Source organism: Eptatretus burgeri, chromosome 4, assembly GCF_056783735.1.
Source record: "Eptatretus burgeri isolate ZD-2024b chromosome 4, Ebu_testis_v1, whole genome shotgun sequence".
Taxonomy (NCBI): Eukaryota; Metazoa; Chordata; class Myxini; order Myxiniformes; family Myxinidae; genus Eptatretus; species Eptatretus burgeri.
The window spans coordinates 47,545,095-47,569,681 of NC_140964.1; the positions used below are offsets into that span (position 1 = coordinate 47,545,095).

General features: G+C 46.1%; 1 protein-coding gene across 5 annotated transcripts in view; it reads left to right on the top strand.

The window, feature by feature from the left end:
• LOC147027969 (RNA-binding motif, single-stranded-interacting protein 3-like) overlaps positions 1-23,220 on the top strand; it is an 870,038-nt gene extending 846,818 nt beyond the window's left edge. For 3 of the 5 annotated variants that reach the window (XM_085877866.1, XM_085877868.1, XM_085877869.1), the window contains 3 exons: positions 2,777-2,857; positions 3,016-3,095; positions 20,978-23,220. In XM_085877866.1, coding sequence (XP_085733992.1) covers positions 2,777-2,857; positions 3,016-3,095; positions 20,978-20,981 — 165 coding nt within the window. In that variant the 3' untranslated portion in view covers positions 20,982-23,220. Of the gene's footprint in view, positions 1-2,776; positions 2,858-3,015; positions 3,100-20,977 lie in introns of those variants that run through there. The other 2 variants (XM_085877867.1, XM_085877870.1) reach the window with 1 other exon arrangement.
• Positions 23,221-24,587: the final 1,367 nt, after the last annotated feature.

Below are 24,587 nucleotides of genomic sequence, written 5' to 3' on the forward strand. Positions count from 1 at the left end.
ACAACTGAAGAGGGGGGCAGGGGGGAACATGAAAAGAAAGACACCATGGGGGTCAAAATAGTCTGCAGCCACATGTCATCGGGTGTTAGCCATTAATTTATTTCTGTGTCGATTAAATCAAATCCTATTGTTTTTAAAAACGTGAAACAATTTATTTCAGCATAGATTGTTCATTACGTGTTACTTATGCAGTGCGATGCCATAACCAGTCAGGTTAGAATAATTTATTATTTTAGAACCACCATTTATTGTGTATGTGTGGTTGTGGTTGTGGGGGGGGGGCTGAAAGGACCCAAATGGTTCATTCCCAGGAGTGTGTTTGGGTAATATGGGAGGGTGTGGGGAGTGAAGGAAGAATTTGTGAGGTGGTACTGCTATGAGGGTCATCCGAAAAGGGCACTCCATCTACATTTAAACAGATGAGAAAGAAAAATTCTCATTATTCTACATTATCCCCATCCTCTTTAAGCACTTTGTCGAGTGGTCAAGCAACTTTTGATTCCAGCACAGACACCTTCCTTGTGAAGAGTCATTAACGTTGTAGCCATGGCAACATCTTCAGTGGGTGCAATTTATACTGCTCTCCCCTCTGGGCTGGCTCTCCTGCCTTACATCTTGCTCAGCTTGATGCCGTGGAAACCAAGGCCTTTTAGATTATTGGAATCTCCCGAGGTAAAGCTGAGTCAATGGGCCTATCACTTCACCGTTGCAGGCACATCGGTGGTCTCTCTGTCTTCCACCGCCTCTTTTCTGGTCTTGCACCCTATACTCTTTCTATGCTTTAGCCCCCCCCCCCAGGTTTCTGCAGCACTCACACAGTCCACCATCAACTCCTCTTTTGGTGAAACAAACTAAATCCAGGATTACTGCTCACCTCCACTTGTTTGTCCATCTTTTTTTCCCACCTATTGAACCAACTTCCACATCCTCTTCAATCTCATTCTTCCTTCCAGGTCTTCAAGACAGCTGTCCACCACCATCTCATATTGTCCCCAATCCAAAACCATGATATTTTTTGCTCTCATTAACCCTCCCACCCCCAACTCAATCCCACCTCCCTCCTCATTTCCAATTTTCCCTCCTGAGAGTTCCCTTCTGTATCCATCTTGTCCACCTCCTGCACATTCTCCTTCTGCCCATTCCTCCCCACACTCATTGTTTGTCTGGCTCCCTCTGTCTTGGTCTTTAGCTCTGATGTTGGTTTGTCCCCCCCCCACCCACCCCCCTCTCTCTGCTGTTCCTTTTGGCCTATTAGGTCCTAATCCGTTCAGTGCAGTAGTACAAGCTCTTCCACAAGCCTCAACATGGTCTACAAAAAAAGGGTGCAAAAAAAAGTCTTCCAAGTAAGCTTTTCATCTTGGGGAACAAGTGCAGGCCACAAAAACTTAAATCCAGTGAATAGGGTGGGGAAGGCAAAGTGTCGAATTCCCAGATTTATTTCCCTACTTCTTTCCTAAAGCTTTCTGCCATGGCCACGTCCTTACAGTAGTACAACGCCATTATTTTAATTCCTGAAACAAAGCAAGTGGTGACAAACCTTCGATTCATTTGATTGTATCAGTAGGTGATGAGGCAGTATTCAAGTTATCCTGTGATCACCTCGACTATTTGAGTAACCTTTAGGATGACCCTGATAATAGTAATAATGAGGAAGGAATTGAAGAAGCATACTGTATGTATGGAGGGGTGGGGGGGGTGTTCTGCCATATGTGCATGTGTGGTGGCATGGCAACCAAGCAGTTTGGAGCCAGTGGTGAAAAATGGGAATCTCATCACCAAAGCTCTACTGTACCATCAAGGTCATAATCCAAGCTGGACTCGCATGAGGCAAGGTGGTCAAACCACCAGGGAATCTAGTAGTTTACATCCATGTGTAAGATGAGACAGCCAGCTTAGTAGCTTGGTGAGGGCTCACCTGTGGTCTGTCTGGTTGTGGATCATTACATCCACACAAATTCTGGGGGCATTGCATTTTGGAGCATGCCGTCCTTACGATATGGAATTAAAGCCAGCTGTCTCGTCTGCATTTTGTTCCTGGATGTTCAATATCCCCCGGTATCTTTTGAAAAGAGCAGGCCATCGTGTGCAGGTACCTTTCATAAATTCCTCGTCTATAGATGCATTTGTGTAACAGAGTTAATTATAACAGTGATGTAGATGTTAAGTTAGATGAAGTCAATGGGGTTATAGTACATACAGGATATACAAGTTGATAGATTGTTAAATGGGTGTGGATACACCACATGTGAGATGGACTAAATGGCCTCCAACTCTACTTCGGCTTCCTTACATAGTATAGCCTCACACGATCTCCCTGAATGTGTGCTCTACAATGTGGCATCTCTTGCTCGCGCTGTGGCACTACGTCGCATCTCATTTCACTTTAACATCGAACAGGGTGAACGGTGCCCAGGCAAAAATAGCATTCCTTTCCTGCAGTAATTCTCTGCAGACTACTGCAGTAGGACATGTTACCAACTATAGTATATGAGAGTATTGCTCTCATATACTATAGTTCTAACTGTAGCATTTTTGCCATACAGGTAGAATATGCTGGGCATTATAAATCCTGTCGTAGTAACTAGTATGACAGAGCACTTTTAATCACACTCGCACCGCTCTGTATTGCAGGATAACCACAATGTAACACGTTCAGTCTATGAAACAAATCATTTGGAAGTTACACTTCCAACCAAAACTTCCAATGGTTTGCATCATTGACCTGTGTCTCTCACGTCCATCCCTCCCTCCTTCCCTGCACCTCTACTGACCTCAGTACATGCCTGCAGCCGGTCCCATGCAAGGCACTTACATCCCCCAGTACACCACGGTGCCTGCAACACCCGTTACCATGGACGTAAGCACTTCACACGTTCACTGACATTTCACATTTATTTAATTCCTTTTCTTGGATTCACTTCTGGATGTGATTATTGGCCTAAAGTATCGTCACACTTTTAAATGAGTCATTCATTTGTGTGTGTAGTTTTACTTTAAAGTGATTTTCCATTTCAGGAGCATGGTGGACAGCAGCGACAGGCTGTTTCGGTAGAGACGCCACCCGACCACAATGCCTATTCGTACACACAGGGCAAGTGAGTGTAAAGTGTTCCTTTTTATTATTTTTTGGTACAGTACATTGTGTTTAACATCTAGATAGTAAGAAGAGGAGGTATGGGTAAAAGGGTTTCCTTTTTCGGTGACTTCCGTTCATTTTCCACCACTAAAACGATCAATTGCAGAAGTGTTCTATCTCGATTTGGCGAATCCCGTCGACACGTCTTGGCTTCAAGAAGACTACGTGAAATTTTTTTTTACCACCTGGGGAGTGACTGTCCTTCTGGGCTTTGATTCTTTCACCAAAACTAAAGTAAGGTGACGATTACTGCGGTCTATGTTCCAATCATAAACACAATGACTTGGAAAACTCAGACTTGTTTCAACGTCTGCAAAGGCACATGTTTTTGACACCATCGGAACAGTCATCATCATCATCATCATCATCAATCATCATCATCATCATCATCATCATCATCATCCCTGGTGATTTTGATGTTCACATGGATAAAAGGAGCAGGACAAGACTCGTCTCCAACACTCAACGACCAATTATGGCAGTGAGCAAATATTTGGTCTCAAACTTCCACATTCTCTTCAATCTCATTCTTTCCCCCTCTTCAAGACAGCTGTTCACCACCATCTCAGATCGTCCCCAATCCAAAACCATGATCTTTTCTACCCTCGCTAACCTCCACTCTAAGTCATCCTCCTTCCAAATTTCCATTTTTTCCTCCACTGAGAGTTTCCTTCTTGTATCAATCTTGACCTTTCTGCTTCCCCATTCCTCCCCACACCCATTGTTTGTCCAAGTCTTCCTCCATCTTGGCCTTCAATTCTGTTGTTCGTGTTCCCCACACCCCTCTCTCGACTGTTCCTTTTGTCGTGTTACATCCTGATCTGTTCTGTGTACCAGCTCTTCCACGAGCCTCGACTGTGCATACAAAAAATAAAAATTAAATAAAACGGCGATATTTGGGCGGTTATCTCATTACTGCCAATTCAAGCAAAACGACATCTCATTAACTTTTTATCTAATAAGGTGGAGTTTTTTTTCTCTCATGAATGTGTGAAGCACAGATGTCTATCCATCAACAGCCCCTTCTTGCCGATACAAACATGGTTAGGCTCTAATTTAGAGCTGTTCTTATCCAGGACCAGATCTAATGAGGGAGGGTAAGAGAGTGCCGAGGGTAAAGATTGATGCAGAAAAGGTGATTCTCAACTCTAAAAGATAGTTTGATGTGAAAGTCAAAGGAAGAAGACATCCCTGATCCAACGAAATGCCAGAAAAATCTTACGACGGTGGAATCTGTGAGGAAAAGGAGAACAATTTGGGCTGTCCTGCCATCTGTGGATGCAATGTCCTCAGCCCTTTGGGACGCAGACCATCTGTGCCAGTGATGGCGTCAATCCGAGCATGCCATCACCATAGTCTGGGGAGTGTTTCAAGTAGTTAGGAAACTCCCTGCCGGATGCTCGATTGAGCACGTCCTGGTGGATTTTCTCGTCATGTTACACCATGCATCATACTCACAGAAAACGTCCATTGTTTCTGCAATCCTCAAGATCAGTGCAAAGCGAGTTATCTCTGACAATACATTTTCAAACCATTTAAAAGATCGCTATTCAAAACTCTGCTTGTGATTGATCTGCTGGAAGTGAGTACATCATTTTTTTTTTCCAAGTTGCTGCAACAACTATAATACAAAAAAATTCAAATTGTGGCTCGAGTGCCTTGGAGCTGTAGCGCCTATTTTGATGAATTGAAGGCGTTATAATGATTGTGTTTTCTTCAAGAAAAAAGTAAATTGAATTTTACAATACAGTATTAATGCATGAAATTTCAATATTTTGCGTGATCACCTTTTTTAGAGTAACTCTAGTTATTTCTTCAGAGTATGTGTTTTAGATAAGCGTAAAGTAATTAAATGTAATATTAGATATGCGCCGCTATTATGTTTAGGAAGACGACGCACACCTTCCACAACGCTTGGCCTTGCAGCGTGAGTTTCGGCGGGAAAATGAGACAAGTGCCGTTAAAGGCACCCAATTTACCTCAGGAAGCTGGAGATGCGACTGTTGTGACTTGAAGAGCAGCCGTTGTGACTCGTGGTCCTGCCGTGGTGGTGAAGTCGACCCGCCCACCGTGCCGATTGGCGGCCAATGGCGGGTGAGAGCGGAGTGACGGGGCTAATGAAAGAGGGACGAGCACAAAGTGATGAAAAGGCAGACGCTAGCGATCTGACGTCAGAAAACTGCTTCATTGGCAAACGGTTCAAACAGTTGTCTTGTCCCTGGATCACCACTGCATCAAAGCCTGCAGAAAAAAACAAGTCTCTCTCCCTCCCTCCTCTCTCTCTCTCTCCCTCCCTCCTCTCTCTCCCTCCCTCCTCTCTCTCACCCCCTCCTCTCTCTCACCCCCTCCTCTCTCTCTCACCCCCTCTCTCTCTCCCCCTCTGTCTCTCTCCCCCCTCCTCTCTCTCCCCCTCCTCTCTCTCCCCCTCCTCTCTCTCTCTCTCTCTCTCTCTCTCTCTCTCTCTCTCTCTCTCTCTCTCTCTCTCTCTATCCCCCCTCCTCTCTCTCTTCCCCCTCTCTCCCCCTCTCTCTCCCCTCTCTCTCTCCCCCCTCTCTCCCTCCCCCTCCCCTCTCTCTCTCTCTCTCTCTCTCCCTCCTCTCTCTCCCTCCTCTCTCTCTCGCTCGATGGATATAAATATAATATAATTAATAGGCTGCAGCTCAACGATTTAAATAATAACCGCACGAGAAATCGAAGTGTCAACATCACCGTCATACCAAAGAAAAAAAAAAACAAACAAACAAAAAAAAAAGCAGGGAGTCTGGAACACTGACGCTAACCATTACCTCGACGTGTTTCGACTTATGAGTAACTTACAAGAAACGTGTGTCAACGATCGTGCCTACAACTTGTGGCCAGCGTATGCGGAACGTGTGTCATACGCCGAGTACGTCGAGAAATTTTCAACATGCTGAAAATTTCTCGACGTACTCCGCGTATGACGACGTATGCCACCGTGCTCTTAACGTATACAAAACTTACCCATAACGTATTCGACGTGTGCCAGCTTGGTTCGGCAAATTTTTCATACGTCGGCATACGCTGGCTAAAACGTCAAGGTGTGACAGCGGCTTCACACTTCGATGTCGAGTGCGGTTATGATTTGAATCGCCGAGCCGCAGCCTATGAATAGCCTACGCCACATGATCCTCGGCGATACGCTGCCGCGCTATGCATAAGTTACACTATCGTTGGGCATAGGTTGTGAACGCTGACAACACGCTCAGCATTCGTTGGTATAAGTTATCTATATGTGATTGAAACGTTCTGTGTACGTTACTAATACGTTATGCATACGTCCAACTCGTTATGAATCCGTCCAAAACTGGGAAAAAAAAACATCAATAGTTCAGCGTACGCCAGCGTTTTGCATACATTTTGATGCCTTGCCATACGTGCCGTATAAAGGAAAAAGTAAAATGTCAAACTGTGACAGGGCCTTAAGCAGTCGCCATGATCACTGCTCTACTCTCTTCAGGTAGGAGTGGTTTCTTTCCTCGCCACTTGCCTCCTGATTGGACGGTTCCATCGCACGATCCGCTGGCCGTTCCTCATTGGACAGGCCCACGGTAGGCGGGGAAACTCCCACCTTTCTGGGGCGGAGTTGGATCTGAGGCGATGGAAGATCCGCCCACGTCTTCAGCCAAAAACACGTGGGCAATGGCGACCGGGTTGAGTCAGGGACGGTGCCGTCGTTGTTGTTGTTGTTGTTGTTGTTGTTGTAGATGTAATAAACCTGATGATAAAATAACTCACAGCGCACACACAAAATTCCTATTTGACAGAAGGAGGGATTCTAACTATAAACACATACTTATCGAAATAACTAAGCTACGGGGACTGCTGTCTGTTTGTGTGCAAAAGGCTTCCAGATTCGTAACACCACCCCCTCCCCTTTTTACAGACTCGTCCCGAGTCGTGAAATTTTCGTGTGGCATGCATGTGTAAGTTTTTCCCCTAGTATGTTTTACCTATGGATCCCTGAGTGCACATTTGTATACATGTCCCAAAAAAAATAACCTAGTGCACTGTGTAACTAAACTATCAGACTCACTCAGACAACTTAAATAAATTGCCGGTGCTAAGACAAACAACAGGTGGGTTGCAAAACTTATTTACATTTTCTAACATTTACACGAACCATGGCCCAGGACCTGTTATCTGTGAAAGGAAGAAAAAGTCATTGGTGCAGGAATGAACACAAAAAAATGGATGCATGGGCCGCACAAACGCAGTCTCTGTTGTGTGGCTGCCTGCAGGGCAGTCCTTGCAAACACCTTAAGATGGTCCTGGTGCACATGGTTGAGATGATGACACAGGGGCAAATGCAACAAGGGCAGCAGGCATGGGGTCAAGGCAAAGGCAGCCAAATAAGGCATGGCAAGGCAAGTGCGGACCAGCAAATACAGCACAGCAGGCCGGCATATGAAGCTGGCCGGCCTCTGGTCTGGTCCGTGAGGTTCTGGAGGGAGTGCGGTTGTGCCAGCCGGTCCAGAAACGGGCTCGGACCTACCCTACTGTCTCCCCCCAACCTATCGCCTTTGCCTGTCTTTATCCACACCCACTCCCTTAGTTTGCAACAACAAAATGTAGACTTCCCCCCTTTTTTAGGTCATCTCTACCGAGATGACCTAATAAAGCCGGACCAAATGTCCGTCCGTACGTCCGTCCGTCAACAATTTTTCTTTCCGATCTTGATGAAACTTAGTATGTGGGTAGAGGTCGATGAGTGTTGCACAACGATATAACTTTTGTCCAGGTTCAAGGTCAGGGACGAGGTCTCGTAAGTTATAAAAATCGCCATTTTCAAAACCTATCTAGTCTGCCATTCTACACGATATTCGGCAACTGTTTATTAATTATGATAGTAAAAAATATTATCTTGTATCTAACCGGACAGATTTTTGAATTTCCTTCCCGTTTGATCGTCACGTGATCTGGAAGATGGCCAAAAACGCCGATGCGATTCGCAAAGAAGGAAGGAAGGAGAAATGAAATATAAATATAAAACACATTTTTAGCCTTTTATATTTATACATTTTCCGCCGAAGGTGCAAAAGTTTCAAAACCCGAAATGTAAACGTCGGCATTTATTTTCAAAATATAATTTCGTGCGCGCCAAAATGCCGAGTCATCTTTAACCAAACTGCGCAGTAGAACTGCACAGTAGTCCGGTCATGGCGTCTGAGCAATGGCCAGCGTGGTTTAGATTGACTGTGGTTTCTGGGGGCGAAGGTGATTGTTAAGAAGTATGTCGGCGGCATAAATTCGAGTGACTATTGGTGATTTAATTACGCAACATCTTGACAACGAATATTCTGGCCGAACGATTGCATCAATTCAGTGCATCAGCAGGGATGATTCGCAGGCTCCTCTCGATCGTGCCGATATCTAACATAATCACCGGCGGACATAGGGCTGCAGGCTGTGGGGCGAGGCCACGGATCCCGGATGAGGGGTAAGTGATAAATTATGCTACATGCTTCGGGCTTTCTGATTAATATATCAATGAGTACATTCCATAATTAATGAATTAATAATTAATGAATCTGGCATACAAAATGTTTTTTCATACCTGACATGTTACTTTGTGCAGTGTCGCAAAACTTCTGTGGAATTAATAATTAATGAATTTGCGAGCTCTAACGATTTTTCAAACCTCAATAACTCTATAAATACTTGACCAATTTTCATTCTGAAAGTTGCATCATAATCAGTGAAGAATAATCTACAGGATTATCATAATCTCCGAGAGCTAAGCCTATTTTTTCGTTTTTTTATACAACCGGAAGTGAAATGTCCCCAGAGAGTGGACGGACCGGAAAACCACGTATTGCACTACTGGTGATTCTGATGTGTAATCCGGGTACTAAATGAACAATGCATATTTATTAATTATGTCATTAGTAGTATTATCCTAGTGTATCTCTGTGAACTATTTCAATCTAAACGGTTAGTTTGGATTGTTTCGCGGTTACCTGAACTGAACATTGATAACTTGTGGTATTATAGAGATGACCGTCACCCCCACACGGGGGTAATTTTTTTTCTTTTCTTTTATAATTGCTAATCCCGAACCCTCCTACTGTCTTTGTCCGGCTATCCTATCCTGTCCGTCTACTCCCAACCCCGATGATCCTTTTTGGAGGGGAATTAGGGAGGGACTCGTGTCTTGCCTCCACAACAAAGCCAATAGCCTCCACAGAGTTCAGCAGTCTTCCCAAAGTGAGTTCAGCGGCCGACAGAGAGCGAAGGGATGGATGGTAGGAAGGGGTACATTTTTTTTTTAACTACCCTCGCATTTATTACACCTTAAACTATCCCCAGGGCTTTTCAACACGCCTGTCTCTTTAAACTATTGGTTCAACAAACCATGATTCCAGTCGCCTGTGTTGGTGTCCATTATCAATTTGGGCCCTGCCCGCAAATTTTCTCTCGTGCCCTTCCACAATTTCGTGGCTGGGCAGCGTGGCTCAACTGGCAGGGACTTCCGTCTGCCGCACCCCCTGGGCCCTGAGGCAGTCTCTGAGCCTACCTGCTCCCTATGAACGCAGGGGGGGGGGCGGTGCCCTTCCTGGCATCGACCACCTTCCATGCCCACGTGGCATTTTGGTGCTCCGGGTCCCTTTCCGAGGGTCGCCCGTGCTCACTACACTAACCCGGTCCCTTGGACCCATGGCCTATTACTCCGGTGCCCGGGGTGCCCTCTACTCAATACTCACCTTTCCACAGCCACGCTCCCAGCCGGTCAATGGACTCCTGCACCCTTCAAAAAGGTATCGGGCCTTCTTCCTACACCAACAACAAAACGACCTCCTTTCGGTAAATTTGACTAACCCACTAACTAACAATACACTGACCCCAGGGTCCCTTGGGTGGGATTTACTCCTCCCCCCCCCAATCATTCATTCGCACCATGCATTTTACATTCACTCCATTCACACTTGGGCCCGCTGTCCCACATTCACTCATTGTACACATTTTCCACATTATCCACTTTTTATCTTGCCAAAACGAAGTTTTTGCAAGACATTAGTCAGCTTGTATGTTTTTTTTGTTTTTTTTTGTCTGTAATCACGGATAAAAAATTCTGCAGAGCACAGTTATCATTGGAAATTTTTGTAACTTCGCATATCAGAGGCCTATAGAGGTCCCTTTCAGTGCACAAAATTTTGAAGGTCAAGGTCAAAGGTCAAGGTCACTTTGTCGCAAATCAGGGGAGTCGACGAAACCCTTATTTTTTGAGTAATTTTGATCGGATCGTCTTCAAACTTCATGGGAATATAGTTCATGGTCTGGCGCTCAACTGATTAATTTTTGGTGGCGATTGGCCTTGACCTTCATATGTTGTTTTTTTTTGTTTGTTTTTTTTTGGTCTGTAATCATGTATAAATGACTCTGCAGAGCACACTTATCATTGGAAATTTTTGTAACTTCGCGTATCAGAGGCCTATAGAGGTCCCTTTCAGCGCATACAATTTTGAAGGTCAAGGTCAAAGGTCAAGGTCACTTTGTCGCAAATCAGGGGAGTCGATGAAACCCTTATTTTTTGAGTAATTTTGATCGGATCGTCTTCAAACTTCATGGGAATATAGTTCATGGTCTGGCGCTCAGCTGATTAATTTTTGGTGGCGATTGGCCTTGACCTTCATGGTTAGTGCCTGAGGTCAAACATATTTGACCCCAAGGTCAAATTTTCAAGTTTTAGGAACCATATTGTGTAGTACCTCAAATTGAACACCTCGATGAGTGCTTTCTAGATATTCAAGCTTGAGACATTATGACGTCATTTGGTGACGTTATGAGGCAAAAGCATATTTTTCATGGTTACTCTGTAGAACGATTCTCATCGGAATCTCTCGTAGGCAGATATTCCTCAAGGAGTCGCTCCTGGTGGATAGCAGCTCTGTTCACCTCAGTGTGACCTTAAAGAAGTCACACGTGGTCACCTTTTGGCAAGATACGGGTCACCCTGCGGGTGACATTGGTTTATTTTATTTTTTTAATTTACCACACTGCGAGCTACATACCCACCAATGAGCCCGTGCCCCTTGTCATCCCTTATCCTAATGCACGTTCCTTTTAACTCTACTGGTAAGCTACGTCCCCATTACACATTCCATGTCTGCCCGTGTCTCCCAAATCCATTTCTAAATCTAAACTAAATTCCCACTAACTTGTTCCACAGGCCCCATGAGGAACTGTTCATGCCCCATGAGGCCGGTCTATCTATCGCTAAACCCATCCCACTAACTATTGCTCCTATGCCCAAACAAGATGTTTATCACATCGTGGCCAGGGCCGTGTACCTGGAGTGAGGCCCCTTTTTTTTTTTTTTGCACCGCCAGGGCGGCGGTCTGCGTTCGTCCCTTCCGTCGGACGATACCTGGGGCCTTGTCGTCGCCCTGCGCATCGCAACAGGCGCTTGCCTTCGAGGGGTCGCCATTCGAGCCAACGCGCGCCGCTCACACGTAACTCGTGCCGCGAGGTCCCCAGTGACGTCACTCACACATGGACCCTGCGCGGTTTCCCGTACAACACTCGCCATCTACATTCTCGCCGTCCACGCAGCCGGCTCTTATCCGACGTGGAGCGTTCTCGCGCCGGATTGCGATCGCGCAGACGCGCGCGTGCAGGCCGAGCGCGAAAAGCGCCATGGACCTCGTACGCGCCATCGCGCGAACCCGGCGGGTTGCCAAGTTAACTCTTTGCGGCCTTCCAGGCTCGCCATTCCCGTCTCCCGTTCGGGTCGGTCCGTCGTCCATTTCCATGCACGCACGCCATGTTACTCACACCGCTTGCACACCTTGACACACACTCCGGGACAATCACATTGGGGATTCGTGTTAACTCAAGGGGTCCTGGGATCTCTACCCCCCCCCCAAACTCTGCATGGACCCATCTGCATCATGCACCCGCTCGACCTCGCACGGACCGACCGGACTCACCTGGTCGCAATCCACTTTGAGGGAGCATGCCGTCTCCCCCTGTTCCTGAGGGAGGCCATCCTGCCTCTCGCATTGGGTCCCGACACATTCCACCAGCTCGACCCCATTGTCCCTCACTAACTCTACTTGTGTGTGTCCCTGTTCAGTTTCATGCAATTCATCCCCCTCTTTTGATTTCTGCATCTCCATCACCTCGTTTATTATTTCCGTTGTCCCCTCGTGTCAGAGTTTATTAATTAACCCCCTAATTGTCGTGGCGTCGCTCGTCATCCCGACCGCACCCGTCTCCATTGCGGACCGAACACATTGCGCACTCCCTCTGGACTCGATTGTTCCGCCACGTGGTGCCGTCATTATGCCTTTGACCTCCTTCATACTCGCCTGCAGGTTCAACCTCATGCTCTGCATTTCCCCTCGCTGTGTTCGCATATTGTTGTGGGGCCGGGTCTCGGTGGCGAGCACGACCGCTAGATGGAGCAGTAGAGTCGGCTTCACCGAACACCCAGAATTTATAGGTCGTCACCCCGGATAACTCAGGAGCTGACGGGTCCCTTATCAGACCGAAGATCGCCAATAGGTCGACCACGTGGGATAGGGTTAATTGCCAATTTCAATTTACCTAAATACCCACGTCGTGCGAACGACCCTCGGCAGGATCTGCGCGATCCGGGCTGTTACCGAGCCGGATCCGAGCCGTACCCCGAGCGGAGAGTACCAGAATCCTGCCGGGCTGATTGGGACAAGGATGAGCAGGGACATTCAACAAGAGGGGATTTATTTACGATGGAGGGAAGAGAACACACAAAGAGCAGAGTTATCCGAATAAGAAATGCATCAAATGTACAAGCAAAAGCACTCAACAGTTCTACTTTGACAAGACAGGCCCACACACAGACACACACACCCAAAAAGAAAATGGACCCGCCGGGTCTTTATTCGGCTCTCCAGCTGAGGAGGATAGTTTGGCTGGGAGTCAGGACGGCTGGCTACCTGGCCGCGAGCGCGCGGCTGGTCGTCCACACCTTCTCAGAGCTCCAGTCGCCAAAAGCACAGACCAGCACAGCCGAATCGAGAAGAGGTGATCTCCCTTGATGCAAATCGACCGCTCGCTGTAATGCGCCAGACGAGACACCTCCAAAGCGCGGGATGCAGTCTGCCGCAAACCCAGGCAGACGTGCCTCGAGACACACAGGACGCAAACGAGAGCAGACTGGACGCGCACTCGAGCAGACTGGACGCAAATTCTCTCTGCTCTTGTCCCGACAACCACACTTTCTTCTTTCCAGGAGGGAGGGGCCTCTTCTCCTGGCCACTCGCCTCCTCATTGGTCAGACCCATCGCGCAATTCCCTGGCCGGCTTCCATTGGACGGGCCCACGGTAGGCAGGGCAACTCCGACCCATCTGGGTGGAGTCCCGATTGGAGGCGTTTGTAGCTCCGCCTACCTCCTCACCTCTGGCCACGTGCGTAATGGCGATGGTGCCGAGTGGGAGATGGGGCGGGTGAGACGCCTGCTCCTTGCCGATTGGCCAAAGAGGGACGCCATGCTCATGTTAAACTCTGTCCACGCACGCGCTTGCTGGCAAGCGTGCGAAGAATGCTGTGAGCAGAGTGTTGTTGTTGTGAAAGCGAAGATGAGCGTTGTTGTCGTTGTTATAAATGATGTAAAAATCCTAACCATAAAAATAACTCCGCAGTGCACGTACATTTAATTCTCATTAGACTAGGGATAGGACCCTAACTGGAAACACACACTTACCATAACTGAGCTACAAGGACTGGCTGTTGTGTGCAGTAAGCTTCCAAATTCGTAACAATATCACCCCTCAGTGCCTGCGCACTCACATCCATCTTGTCTTTCATTTCTTGTATGTTTGCATCCGTGCGTCACGCATTCGCATCCATCCTCCGCGTCAATATTTCCAACAACTGGCTCATGTCAAATGATGGAGCAGATCCGTCATGATGGTGTGTGGAACCGGCAGAAATTGGGGGGGGGGGGACTTTGACGGAGGTGGGGATTGTCATACGCCGCCCCTGCCACTCCCAATACCCCTTCTGGGCTTGGCTGCAGGGAAAGTTCTTGCATGGGGGTTTTGTCCTGGGTGTTCCTCTAAAGTCTAAACCTACCTCTAAACCCACCTGGTCCAGCTCAATTTGGCCCGCCATGGTGCGTATTGGAGAACAATTTTGACGCTCGTAATTTGGAGGGAACGGGGGGGGGGGGGTATTGCTCCGTACACCCCTGATCCGAATCCCGTGAATTTCTCTACAGAGGTGGAGGGGCCGAATCACACTCCTGATCACCAATTTGTTGTGGGCCGGGGTTCGGTGGCGATAAACGACCACCAGGTGGAGCAGTAGAGCAGTCTCCCACCGAACACCCGGAATTTAGGTCATGACCCTTGGATAACTCCAAAGGTGAGGGTCCCTTAACAGACCGTGGATCCCAATATTTCGACCACGTGGCACAGGGTTAATTGTCTCTATCTCCAATATACCAAAATAACCACGCAGTATAGCTACCAGGGAAACCACACCCTCGGCCGACTCTGTCCGATCCGAGTCACAGGTAACGACTCGGATCCGGTGTAACCGAGCGGAGTTACCAGAGCCGCGCCGGTCCCAATGACAACTTATGGCACCAACGGCCTTACTATTTCTCCAACCCGCACGGTGCTGGGTCAATGAAAGAAAACACGAACAACGAACTGGAACATTTAACACGGGGGTTTATTTTACAATAGGCAATAATTGGGAAGGGAGACACAGCAGAGTTATCATGAATAAGAAATGTAATTCACAATGCACAAGGCACTTAACAATTACACTTATAGATGTGGCCCACGGACACACACACGCACACACACACACACACACACACACACACACACACACACACACACACACACACACACACACACACACACACACACACACACACACACACACACACACTGGACCCCATGGGTCTTTACTCGGTGGAGCCGGGCGGGGGTACCTTCCCGCCTCGTGCGGTCACACCGACTCCAAACCACCATGGTGGGACTCGAACCCACGACCCGAAGTCCACGGCCCACGTCACTGCCAGCTCGGCCGCCATTACCACGAGAAGCCACCAAAAATGGCCGCAGACGACGACCGAGACCAAGCCACCACGACCGCAGACGAAGCCAATCGCCACCAAGACTGCAGACGCTCAGCAATCGCCACCAAGACTGCAGACGACGCCAATCGCCACCAAGACTGCAGACGCTAAGCAGTCACCACGATCACTGCTCTACTCTCTTGAGGTCGGAGCGGTTTGTTTCCTCGCCACTCGCTTCCTGATTCGACGGTTCCATCGTGCGATCTGCTGGCCGTCCCTCATTGGACAAGCCTACGTTTGGCGGGGAAACTCCCACCTTTCTGAGGCAGAGTCAGATCTGAGGCAATGGAGGCTCCGCCCACGCCTTCAGCCAAAAACACGTGGGCAATGGCGACCGGGTTGAGTCAGGGACGGTGCCGTTGTTGTTGTTGTTGTAGATATAATAAACCTGACTATAAAATAACTCAGCACACACACTAAATTCCCATGAGACAGAAGGAGGGATTCTAACTTTAAACACATACTTATTGAAATAACTAAGCTACTGGGACTGCTGTCTGTTTGTGTGCAAAAGGGTTCCAAATTCGAAACAGTATAACATGGTAAATAGGCGTGGAAACTCGCTTGGTGCCCTGGACTTAGCTGTCGGTTGCGGTTGTTTTGACATGACCCACAGGACTCGAATTGGGCAACTGGAACAAGTATGTGTGTGAGTGGTTTCAGCCACTAGACTATTCTGATTGCCCGGTTCAAATCCGACAGGTCGCATCAAAGCAACTGCAACAGTCGACCACTTCGAGACCTCCCTGCCAGATCTGCGTCTGGCGACAGCATTACCGTGCAGATTGGAAGTCTCGAAGGAGCCCAGTGATGAGAGAGACACAATGGTGTGTAATATATATATATATATATATATATATATATATATATATATATATATATATATATATATATATATATATATATATATATATATATATATATATACATATATACATATATATATACTATCCCTGTGTTGTAAGAGGCGACCAGGGTTGCGTCAGGAAGGGCATCCGGCGTAAAACATGTGCCAAATCAGTATGCGGATCATAACGGATGATCCGCTGTGGCGACCCCTAACGGGAGCAGCCGAAAGAAGAAGAAGAAGAAGATATATATATATATATATATATATATATATATATATATATATATATATATATATATATATATGTATATATATATATATATATATATATATATATATATATATATATATATGTATGTATATACCAAGTCGTATAACACCAGGGGGTTGACTCAGCCTGTCATCCTTCCGAGGTCGGCGAAATGAGTACCAGTGTAATGGGCCCGGTGTATGCCCCGGTTAGAATAGGTGTACCATATCCCTGTGTGTCGTAAGAGGCGACCAGGGTTGCGTCAGGAAGGGCATCCGGCGTAAAAACCTATGCCAAATCATTATGCAGACAACAAAACGAATTTCCATACTGGATCGGTCGAGGCCCGGGTTACCAACGACCGCCACCGGTACTGGTGGTCAGCAGGGTACCAGTGGAAATTGTGCTACTGCTGGGCGAAGGAGGAGACGGGGAAGGCGAGTCCAGAGGCGGTGGGAGAGAGGGGGAAGGGTAGAACTGTGGAGGTGAGAGTTGGAACTCTGAATGTTGGGAGGATGACTGGCAAAGGGCGAGAGTTGGCTGATATGATGGAGAGAAGAAAGGTGGACATACTGTGTGTACAAGAGACCAAGTGGATGGGGAGTAAGGCTCGGAGCATTGGAGGTGGTTTCAAACTGTTCTACCATGGTGTGGATGAGAGGAGAAATGGTGTCGGGGTAATCCTGAAGGAAGATTATGTCAAGAGGGTATTGGAGGTGAGGAGAGTGTCTGACCGAGTGATGAGTGTGAAGTTGGAAATTGAAGGGGTGATGATGAATGTCATCAGTGCATATGCACTGCATATGGGGTGTGAGATGGAATATAAAGAAAATTTCTGGAGTGAGTTAGATGAAGTGGTGGAGAGTATATCCAAGGATGAAAGAGTGGTGATTGGAGCAGATTTCAATGGGCATGTTGGGGAAGGGAATAAAGAGGATGAGGAGGTGATGGGTAGGTACGGTCTCAACAAGAGAAATGTGGAAGGGCAAATGGTGGTAGAGTTTGCAAAAAGAATGGAAATGGCAGTGGTAAATACATATTTCAAGAAGGAGGAGGAACACAGAGTGACGTACAAGAGTGGAGGAAAGTGCACACAGGTGGATTACATCTTAAGCAGGAGATGCAACCTGAAAGAGATAAGAGACTGTAAGGTGGTGGCAGGGGAGAGTGTAGCTCGACAGCATCGATTGGTGGTCTGCAGGATGATTGTGGAGGTGAGGTTGAGGAAGAGAGTGAGGGCTGAACCAAGGACCAGATGGTGGAAGCTGAAGGAGGAAGACTGTTGCGTGGAATTTAGGGAGGAGGCAAGACAGGTGTTAGATGGTGGTAAAGATGGGTGGGATGATTGGGCAACTACAGCAGAAGTGGTGATAGCTGGGAAGGTACTTGGTCTTGGTGACATCTGGACAGAGAAAGGAAGATAAGCAGACTTGGTGGTGGAACGAGGAAGTACAGGAACGTATAAGGAAAAAGGGGTTGGCGAAAAAGAAGTGGGATAGTCAGAGAGATGAAGAAAGTTGGCAGGAGTACAAGGAGTGGCAGCGAAAGGCAAAGAGAGAGAGGCGGCAAAGGCTAAGAAAAAGGCATATGACGAGCTGTATGAGAAGTTGGATACAAAAGAAGGGGAAAAGGATTTATACTGATTGGCAAGACAGAGGGACCGAGCTGGGAAGGATGTGCTGCAGGTTCGGGTGATAAAGGACGTAAATGGGAATGTGCTGACGAGCGAGGAGAGTGTGTTGAGAAGGTGGATGGAGTACTTTGAGGAGCTGATGAATGAAGAAAATGAGAGAGAGAATGTTGGAAGAGATGGAGATAGTGAATCAGGAAGTGGGGTGGATCAGTAAGGATGAAGTGAGAACTGCTATGAAGAGGATGAAAAGTGGAAAGGCAGTTGGCCCAGATGACATACCAGTGGAGGCATGGAAGTGCTTCGGAGAGATGGCAGTGGGGTTGTTAACCAGATTGTTTAATAAAATCTTGGAAAGTGAGAAGATGCCGGAGGAGTGGAGATTAAGTGTACTGGTTCCGATTTTCAAGAACAAGGGTGATGTGCAGAGCTGTGGAAATTACAGAGGGATAAAGTTGTTAAGGCACACCATGAAGTTGTGGGAAAGAGTAGTGGAAGCAAGGTTGAGAAGAGAGGTGACGATTTGTGAGCAGCAATATGGGTTTATGCCAGGAAGGAGCACCACTGATGCGATGTTTGCTTTGAGAATGTTGATGGAGAAGTATAGGGAAGGCCAGAAGGAGTTACATTGTGTGTTTGTGGATTTAGAGAAAGCTTATGATAGGGTGCCAAGAGAGGAGTTGTGGCATTGTATGAGGAAGTCGGGAGTGGTGGAGAAGTATGTGAGAATTGTGCAGGATATGTATGAGGACAGTGTCACAGCGGTGAGGTGTGCGGTAGGAATGACGGACCGGTTTAAGGTAAAAGTGGGATTGCACCAAGGTTCGACTCTGAGCCCTTTCCTGTTTGCAATGGTGATGGACGGATGGACAGGTGATGGACGAGATCAGACTGGAGTCTCCAAGGACTATAATGTTTGCGGGTGACATCATGATCTGTAGGGAGAGTAGGGAGCAGGCTGAGGCGAGCCTTGAGAGGTGGAGGTACGCACTGGAGAGAAGGGGAATGATAGTCAGAAGGAGTAAGACAGAGTACATGTGCGTAAATGAGAGGGAGGGTGGTGGTATGGTGCGGTTGCAAGGAGTTGAGGTGGGGAAGGTGGATGGGTTTAAATACTTGGGATCAACTGTCCAAAGTAATGGAGAGTGTGGGAGAGAAGTGAAAAAGAGAGTGCAGGCAGGATGGAGTGGTTGGAGAAGAGTTGCAGGAGTGATTTGTGACAGAAGGGTAGCTGCAAGAGTGAAGGGGAAAGTATATAAGACGGTAGTGAGACCAGCTATGTTGTATGGTTTGGAGGCGGTGGCGCTAACAAAAAGACAGGAAGCGGAGCTGGAGGTGGCAGAGTTGAAGATGCTATGATTCTCGTTGGGAGTGATGAGGATGGACAGGATAAGGAATGAGTATATTAGAGGGACTGCGCAGGTAGGATGGTTTGGAGACAAAATGAGAGGCAAGATTGAGATGGTTTGGACATGTGCACAGGAGGGAAGCGGAGTATATCGGAGAAGGATGCTGAAGATGGAGCCGCCAGGCAGGAGGAGAAGAGGAAGGCCAAAGAAGAGGTTCATGGATGTGGTGAAGGCGGACATGCGGGTGGTTGGAATGTCAATGGAAGATGTGGAGGATAGAGCGAAATGGAGACGGTTGATCTGCTGTGGCGACCCCTAATGGGAGCAGCCGAAAGAAGAAGAATATATATATATATATATATATATATATATATATATATATATATATATATATATATATATATATATGTACACACACACACAGACAGAGAGAGACAGAGAGACAGAGACAGAGACAGAGACAGAGACAGAGACAGAGAGAGAGAGAGGTTCCGACATGAAAGAAAGACATGGTTGGGCAAACCCGTTGACTTCCGTGGTGCTGAAATGCCCTGAACGCTCTGGGTTGGAACGGGTTGCTGAGGAGGAGGGGGAGAGAGGTGTGACTTGGAATGAGTGAGGCGTGGCTTGTCTTACGGGAGCTCTGTCCCAGCTCAGCCTTTGGTGCGATGTCTCCCAGATTCTCCTCTCACCTTTTATGAGCTCGGCCACGCACGTTACCGATGAGGCTTTATGCCCCTCCCATCTAACACCATTAGCCAATGTTCAGAGCGATCCCTCCATGACCTCCCACCTCGAGGCAGCGCTCGGCCTGACTTTGGCTGCTTGATGGGATCCCCTGCCTAAACTGGTGCCCCAAGGTCGACACAAACGCAAAAAGAGACATTTATGACAGATATCAGAGGTGAGAACGGTTTATAGCCCTGGTGTGTTGGCGCAGTGGTTAGGGCAGCGGCTTGGGATCCAAAAGGTCCTGAGTTCAAGCCCCGTTGGGCCACTGAATTAATACACCAGGGGGTTGACTCAGCCTGTCATCCCTCCGAGGTCGGCAAACTGAGTACCAGTGTACTGGGCCGGTGTATACCCCGGTTAAAATAGGTGTACCATATCCCTGTGTCGTAAGAGGCGACCAGGGTTGTGTCAGGAAGGGCATCCGGCGTAAAACATGTGCCAAATCACGATGCGGATCATACGGATGATCCGCTGTGGCGACCCCTAACGGGAGCAGCCGAAGGAAGAAGAAGATCAGAGGTGAGAACGGTAAAAATGGGTCAGATGGGTTGATAATTTTAGATACACACAAATGGGAAAGAGACACTCAGGGAAATAACTGTGCTATTGTAACCATCTTTAGCCCACTCAGTCATTTTCACAACAATTTTTTTATAAATGATTGAGGTTCATGATAAGCAAGGTGATGGAGGACAAAAAGCAACAAAATGAGTAGCACAGAAGGACCATAATCAAATGCAACAAGCAGGAAGTGAGGGAGAGGGCTGGGAGGCAGTAACCTGCAAGTAATAGGGTTGTGTTTGCTCGGGTTAATAAGTGTAGAAACATTGTAGGTAGGGATGGGGGATGACATGATGTAAGGGCTCTTATGAACGAGTACCTTTTTAAAAGTATGTTAACTAACACCTGTCTGTTTTTTTTGTTTTTTTTTACAGGTGATCAGCATCACAAGGAGAGCTTTTGTGTCTTGGCAAGTTTCCACTTAGAAGATGACAGCATATGTTTTGCACAAGTTGAGAGCGAGGACCTTTTTTTTGATGGAACAGTTACCTAAGACTGCTATTTTTGGTATGCGTTTTTTTGGAGAACATGATCCATCCGATTCTATAATCTCCAGATTCCTTTATTTTGCTATGGAAGAATTATTTTTAAAGGAAACAGTTGTAACCTAACTTAAGTTTTGGCAGAGCATGCAAAATATGGTGCGTCTTGAAAAAAAAAGGAGTGAATGTTGTAAGTGTTTTGTCCGAGGTTAACAAGCTGTTACACTTTGAAGTCGTTTCCGTTTCCAAAACTTTAGTACTTCCTGTAGATTCTCTAGGTTGAAACTAGAGATGTGAAAAACGTGTCAGTGTGCTTTTATTTCTCACAGATATTTAGTGTCTTTGCTGATTCTATTTTTTTTTTGAAGTGGCAAAACAAAATCGCTTCCTTTTCTGTCTTCCCCCCCCCACCCCCTCAGCCCACCCCCCCCACGAGCCTTAACTTGTTCACAATTAAATAATTATCGCTTTTGTGGGTGGGAGAGGGCGCGGACAGTGGGCCGGACAAAGGGAATGTTGTAGTATATATAAATTCTTCTTTCACAGATGTTGCAGAAACTAGTTGCAGGTTGCTACAGGCAGTTGCTGCTGCTGCTGCTGCTGCTGCTGTGCTTTTTTTAACATTGGAGATCTTCATTTTTTGAAGATTTTTTTTTATTTTCACTGATTTTTAGCTGAATGCTCTTAGCATATGTATAGAATAGGCATTTGAGAGTACTTTATGAACTTTAAATGCTTTGCTTTGACTGAAGTTTTGAGATTTGATAATGCTTCGGTAAACTGCGGATTAGTTTTCACAGGTTTGACAGGTAGATATAACGGACGTTGGGGTTGGGGAAAATTTTGGAGAAATATGACACATGGTAGATTTTTATTTGCGGCCACAGGTGAGGAAGGTATGAGGGGATTTAAAAAAAGAAAAAAAAAAGCTTTTGATAAAGAGTAAAAGTCAAATTGATGGTAGTTGTGGTGAAACGGCGAAGTTTGAAAAAAAAATCCCCAATCACCCGATCTTCGACCGAAGGCGGTTTGAAACGGCAGCTGGTTTTTGGCGTTTATCGGGAAAAAAATTTAATCAAATCAAGGTTTTGTCAAAATGTTCTCTTTCCATCAAAATGGACGCAGCGAAAAGAGGTTTGTTTTGATAACCAAAGATGACCGATGATGCTCCCTATGGTAGAAACCCTTTTTGAGTGTTTAGTGTTCGTTTTGAATATGATCGAATCAGTGCTTTTTTATTTTGTTTTTTCTCCTCTCTATCGCGTTGTGATGTATTTGCTTTGAAAACCTCACCTCATGACCCGAAGGATTTGAAGCTATGAAATACTCTTCTTCTTCTTCTTTTTTACGATCCCTTATTTTACATCTTTTGCTCAGAGCGATTGCATTGCATTCGGAACATGCCGTTTTACGTTTCGACGATATCTAATGCGTCTGGTTTGGTATTATTATTATTTAGCAGGACTCATAATTTATCTACCTCAGGATGTTTTTTAGGTATGCTAGCTTGCCTGCCTGACCACGACAATCAGTTGGATTCGTTTATTTTTGTTTTGTTTTGTTTCCGATTTCATAGCTTCAAATCTTCATTTGCGTAAGGATTTCGACGTGAAGGGTGTACTTAGCATTTTGGAACATTGTACAATATCACTCTGCGGTGCAAATTCGTCGCAACGGCAAAACGCATTCATGGCTGGACCACTCAGGTTGACAAAGTTTGGCTTTATTACAAGTACACCAAATTTTTGCTTTTTAATCTGTGGATTTAAATTTTATTAGGTTTATGAAGACACGAAAAAAATAAAAAGGTTACTGTGCAATGGCAAATAGATTTCAAAGACAGTTTAATGTCTGCAGCCATAGCTATATGTACATAACATGTTCTTGGTCCATCACATGTTATAGCCATTAAATTTAAAGAAATATTTATGGAGAGAAATTTTGTACAGAAGCTTAGAAGAGATGTCTATATGATCAACAGAGAACATTTTCTTTATTTGTTTCTTTTTGGGGGGAGTGTGTGTGTGTGTGTGTGTGTGTGTGTGTGTGTGTGTGTGTGTGTGTGTGTGTGTGTGTGTGTGTGTGTGTGTGTGTGTGTGTGTGTGTGTGTGTGTGTGTGTGTGTGTGTGTGTCACCAGCTTACCAGGGGAAATGATTTGTCTTTAAACCCTTCACTTTTTAAGTTTTCTTGATTTTCCTTTTCTTTTCTTTTTTTTTTACCCTGTTACCTAGATTGACTTAGTGCACGCCTGTCTAATTCTGTAGATTATTTGAATTGTCAGTCTTTGACGATTTCTTTTTTTTTGGAATAAAAGATTGAGATAAACCTGCATCTATAATTTATTACACTAGGAACGTTGAGACCTTATTGCTGAACGCGTTTAGCTCTTCCGTGTGCCGTGTCGATGGAAGATGGAAGTTTAACAATGACGATGGGGTAGTGTTTATCAAGGCGGACATTAGGTATGTAAATAGGGTAAAAATATTGCAGTGGTTGAGTATGGGGTTCAACCTGAAATTGCAGTGCACTTCCACTTTAAAGAAGAGCAGAGCAGGATCAGGATGGACAAGGGGAGGCAATTATACAGGTAAGCGGAATTTTTTTTTTTCCGACAAATTTTATTACTCCAAGAATAAGCATGTAGTTAGATTGGACTGTGGCAAATCTTGCATAATTTCTGAGATTGAATTAATTAGATTTAGAGGGTTTAACGGCTATTTTCTCTCGCATTGGAGATACAAGTGACATGTTAAACTCAACAGGATCCACATAGTCTTTTGAGATTCCTGGTTTGGGTTCAATGCCCAAAACGAAATGATCTGACAATAAACTTCCAGTCTGTTGCTTTATGGGGCAGTGTTGCATCATGGGATGCGCTGGTCTTTTGAAGATTGTCAGCTGGCCATCCATCACAGCTAAAGTTTTCTGGTGGACTTTAACTCCCTGCCTTCCATTTAAAAATAAGTAGATAAAAAGAGGCTATGATGTTTTGGTACCATGATCAAGTTCCAAATTCCTACCCTGATAGCACTGTCGAGACAATGGCAAACCACCCAAAGACAATTCCTTCCCATGAGACTGTGGCAGCACCGAAGCTCCGGTCAAAGTGTGTGGTATATTTCACTGGATGGATGGATGCCAAGCACCTAAAACCTTCATACACCGAAGCCTAACAGGCAACATTAAGTGTTACACGAGTGGTTTTAGAGAGACGTGTAAAAGTGGCCTCATCCACCCAAAATGAAATGCTCTAAAATGAAAGGTACACAGTTTACTGGATTTAAAGCAACCCTGTCAGTGGTGGCAGAACAGAAAAGGTTATGACTCAAAATTTTTTCAGTGTCATTTCCTACATCGTTATCAGTGCAGCCTAAGAATAGAACTCAAAGTACCTCGTGATCGTTTGATATAGGAGTGCCGTGTATGTACGCATGATTAAAAATATATACTTTTGTACCGAGACGCCCAACAAATTTGAGACAACCATCAGCCATCAAATTC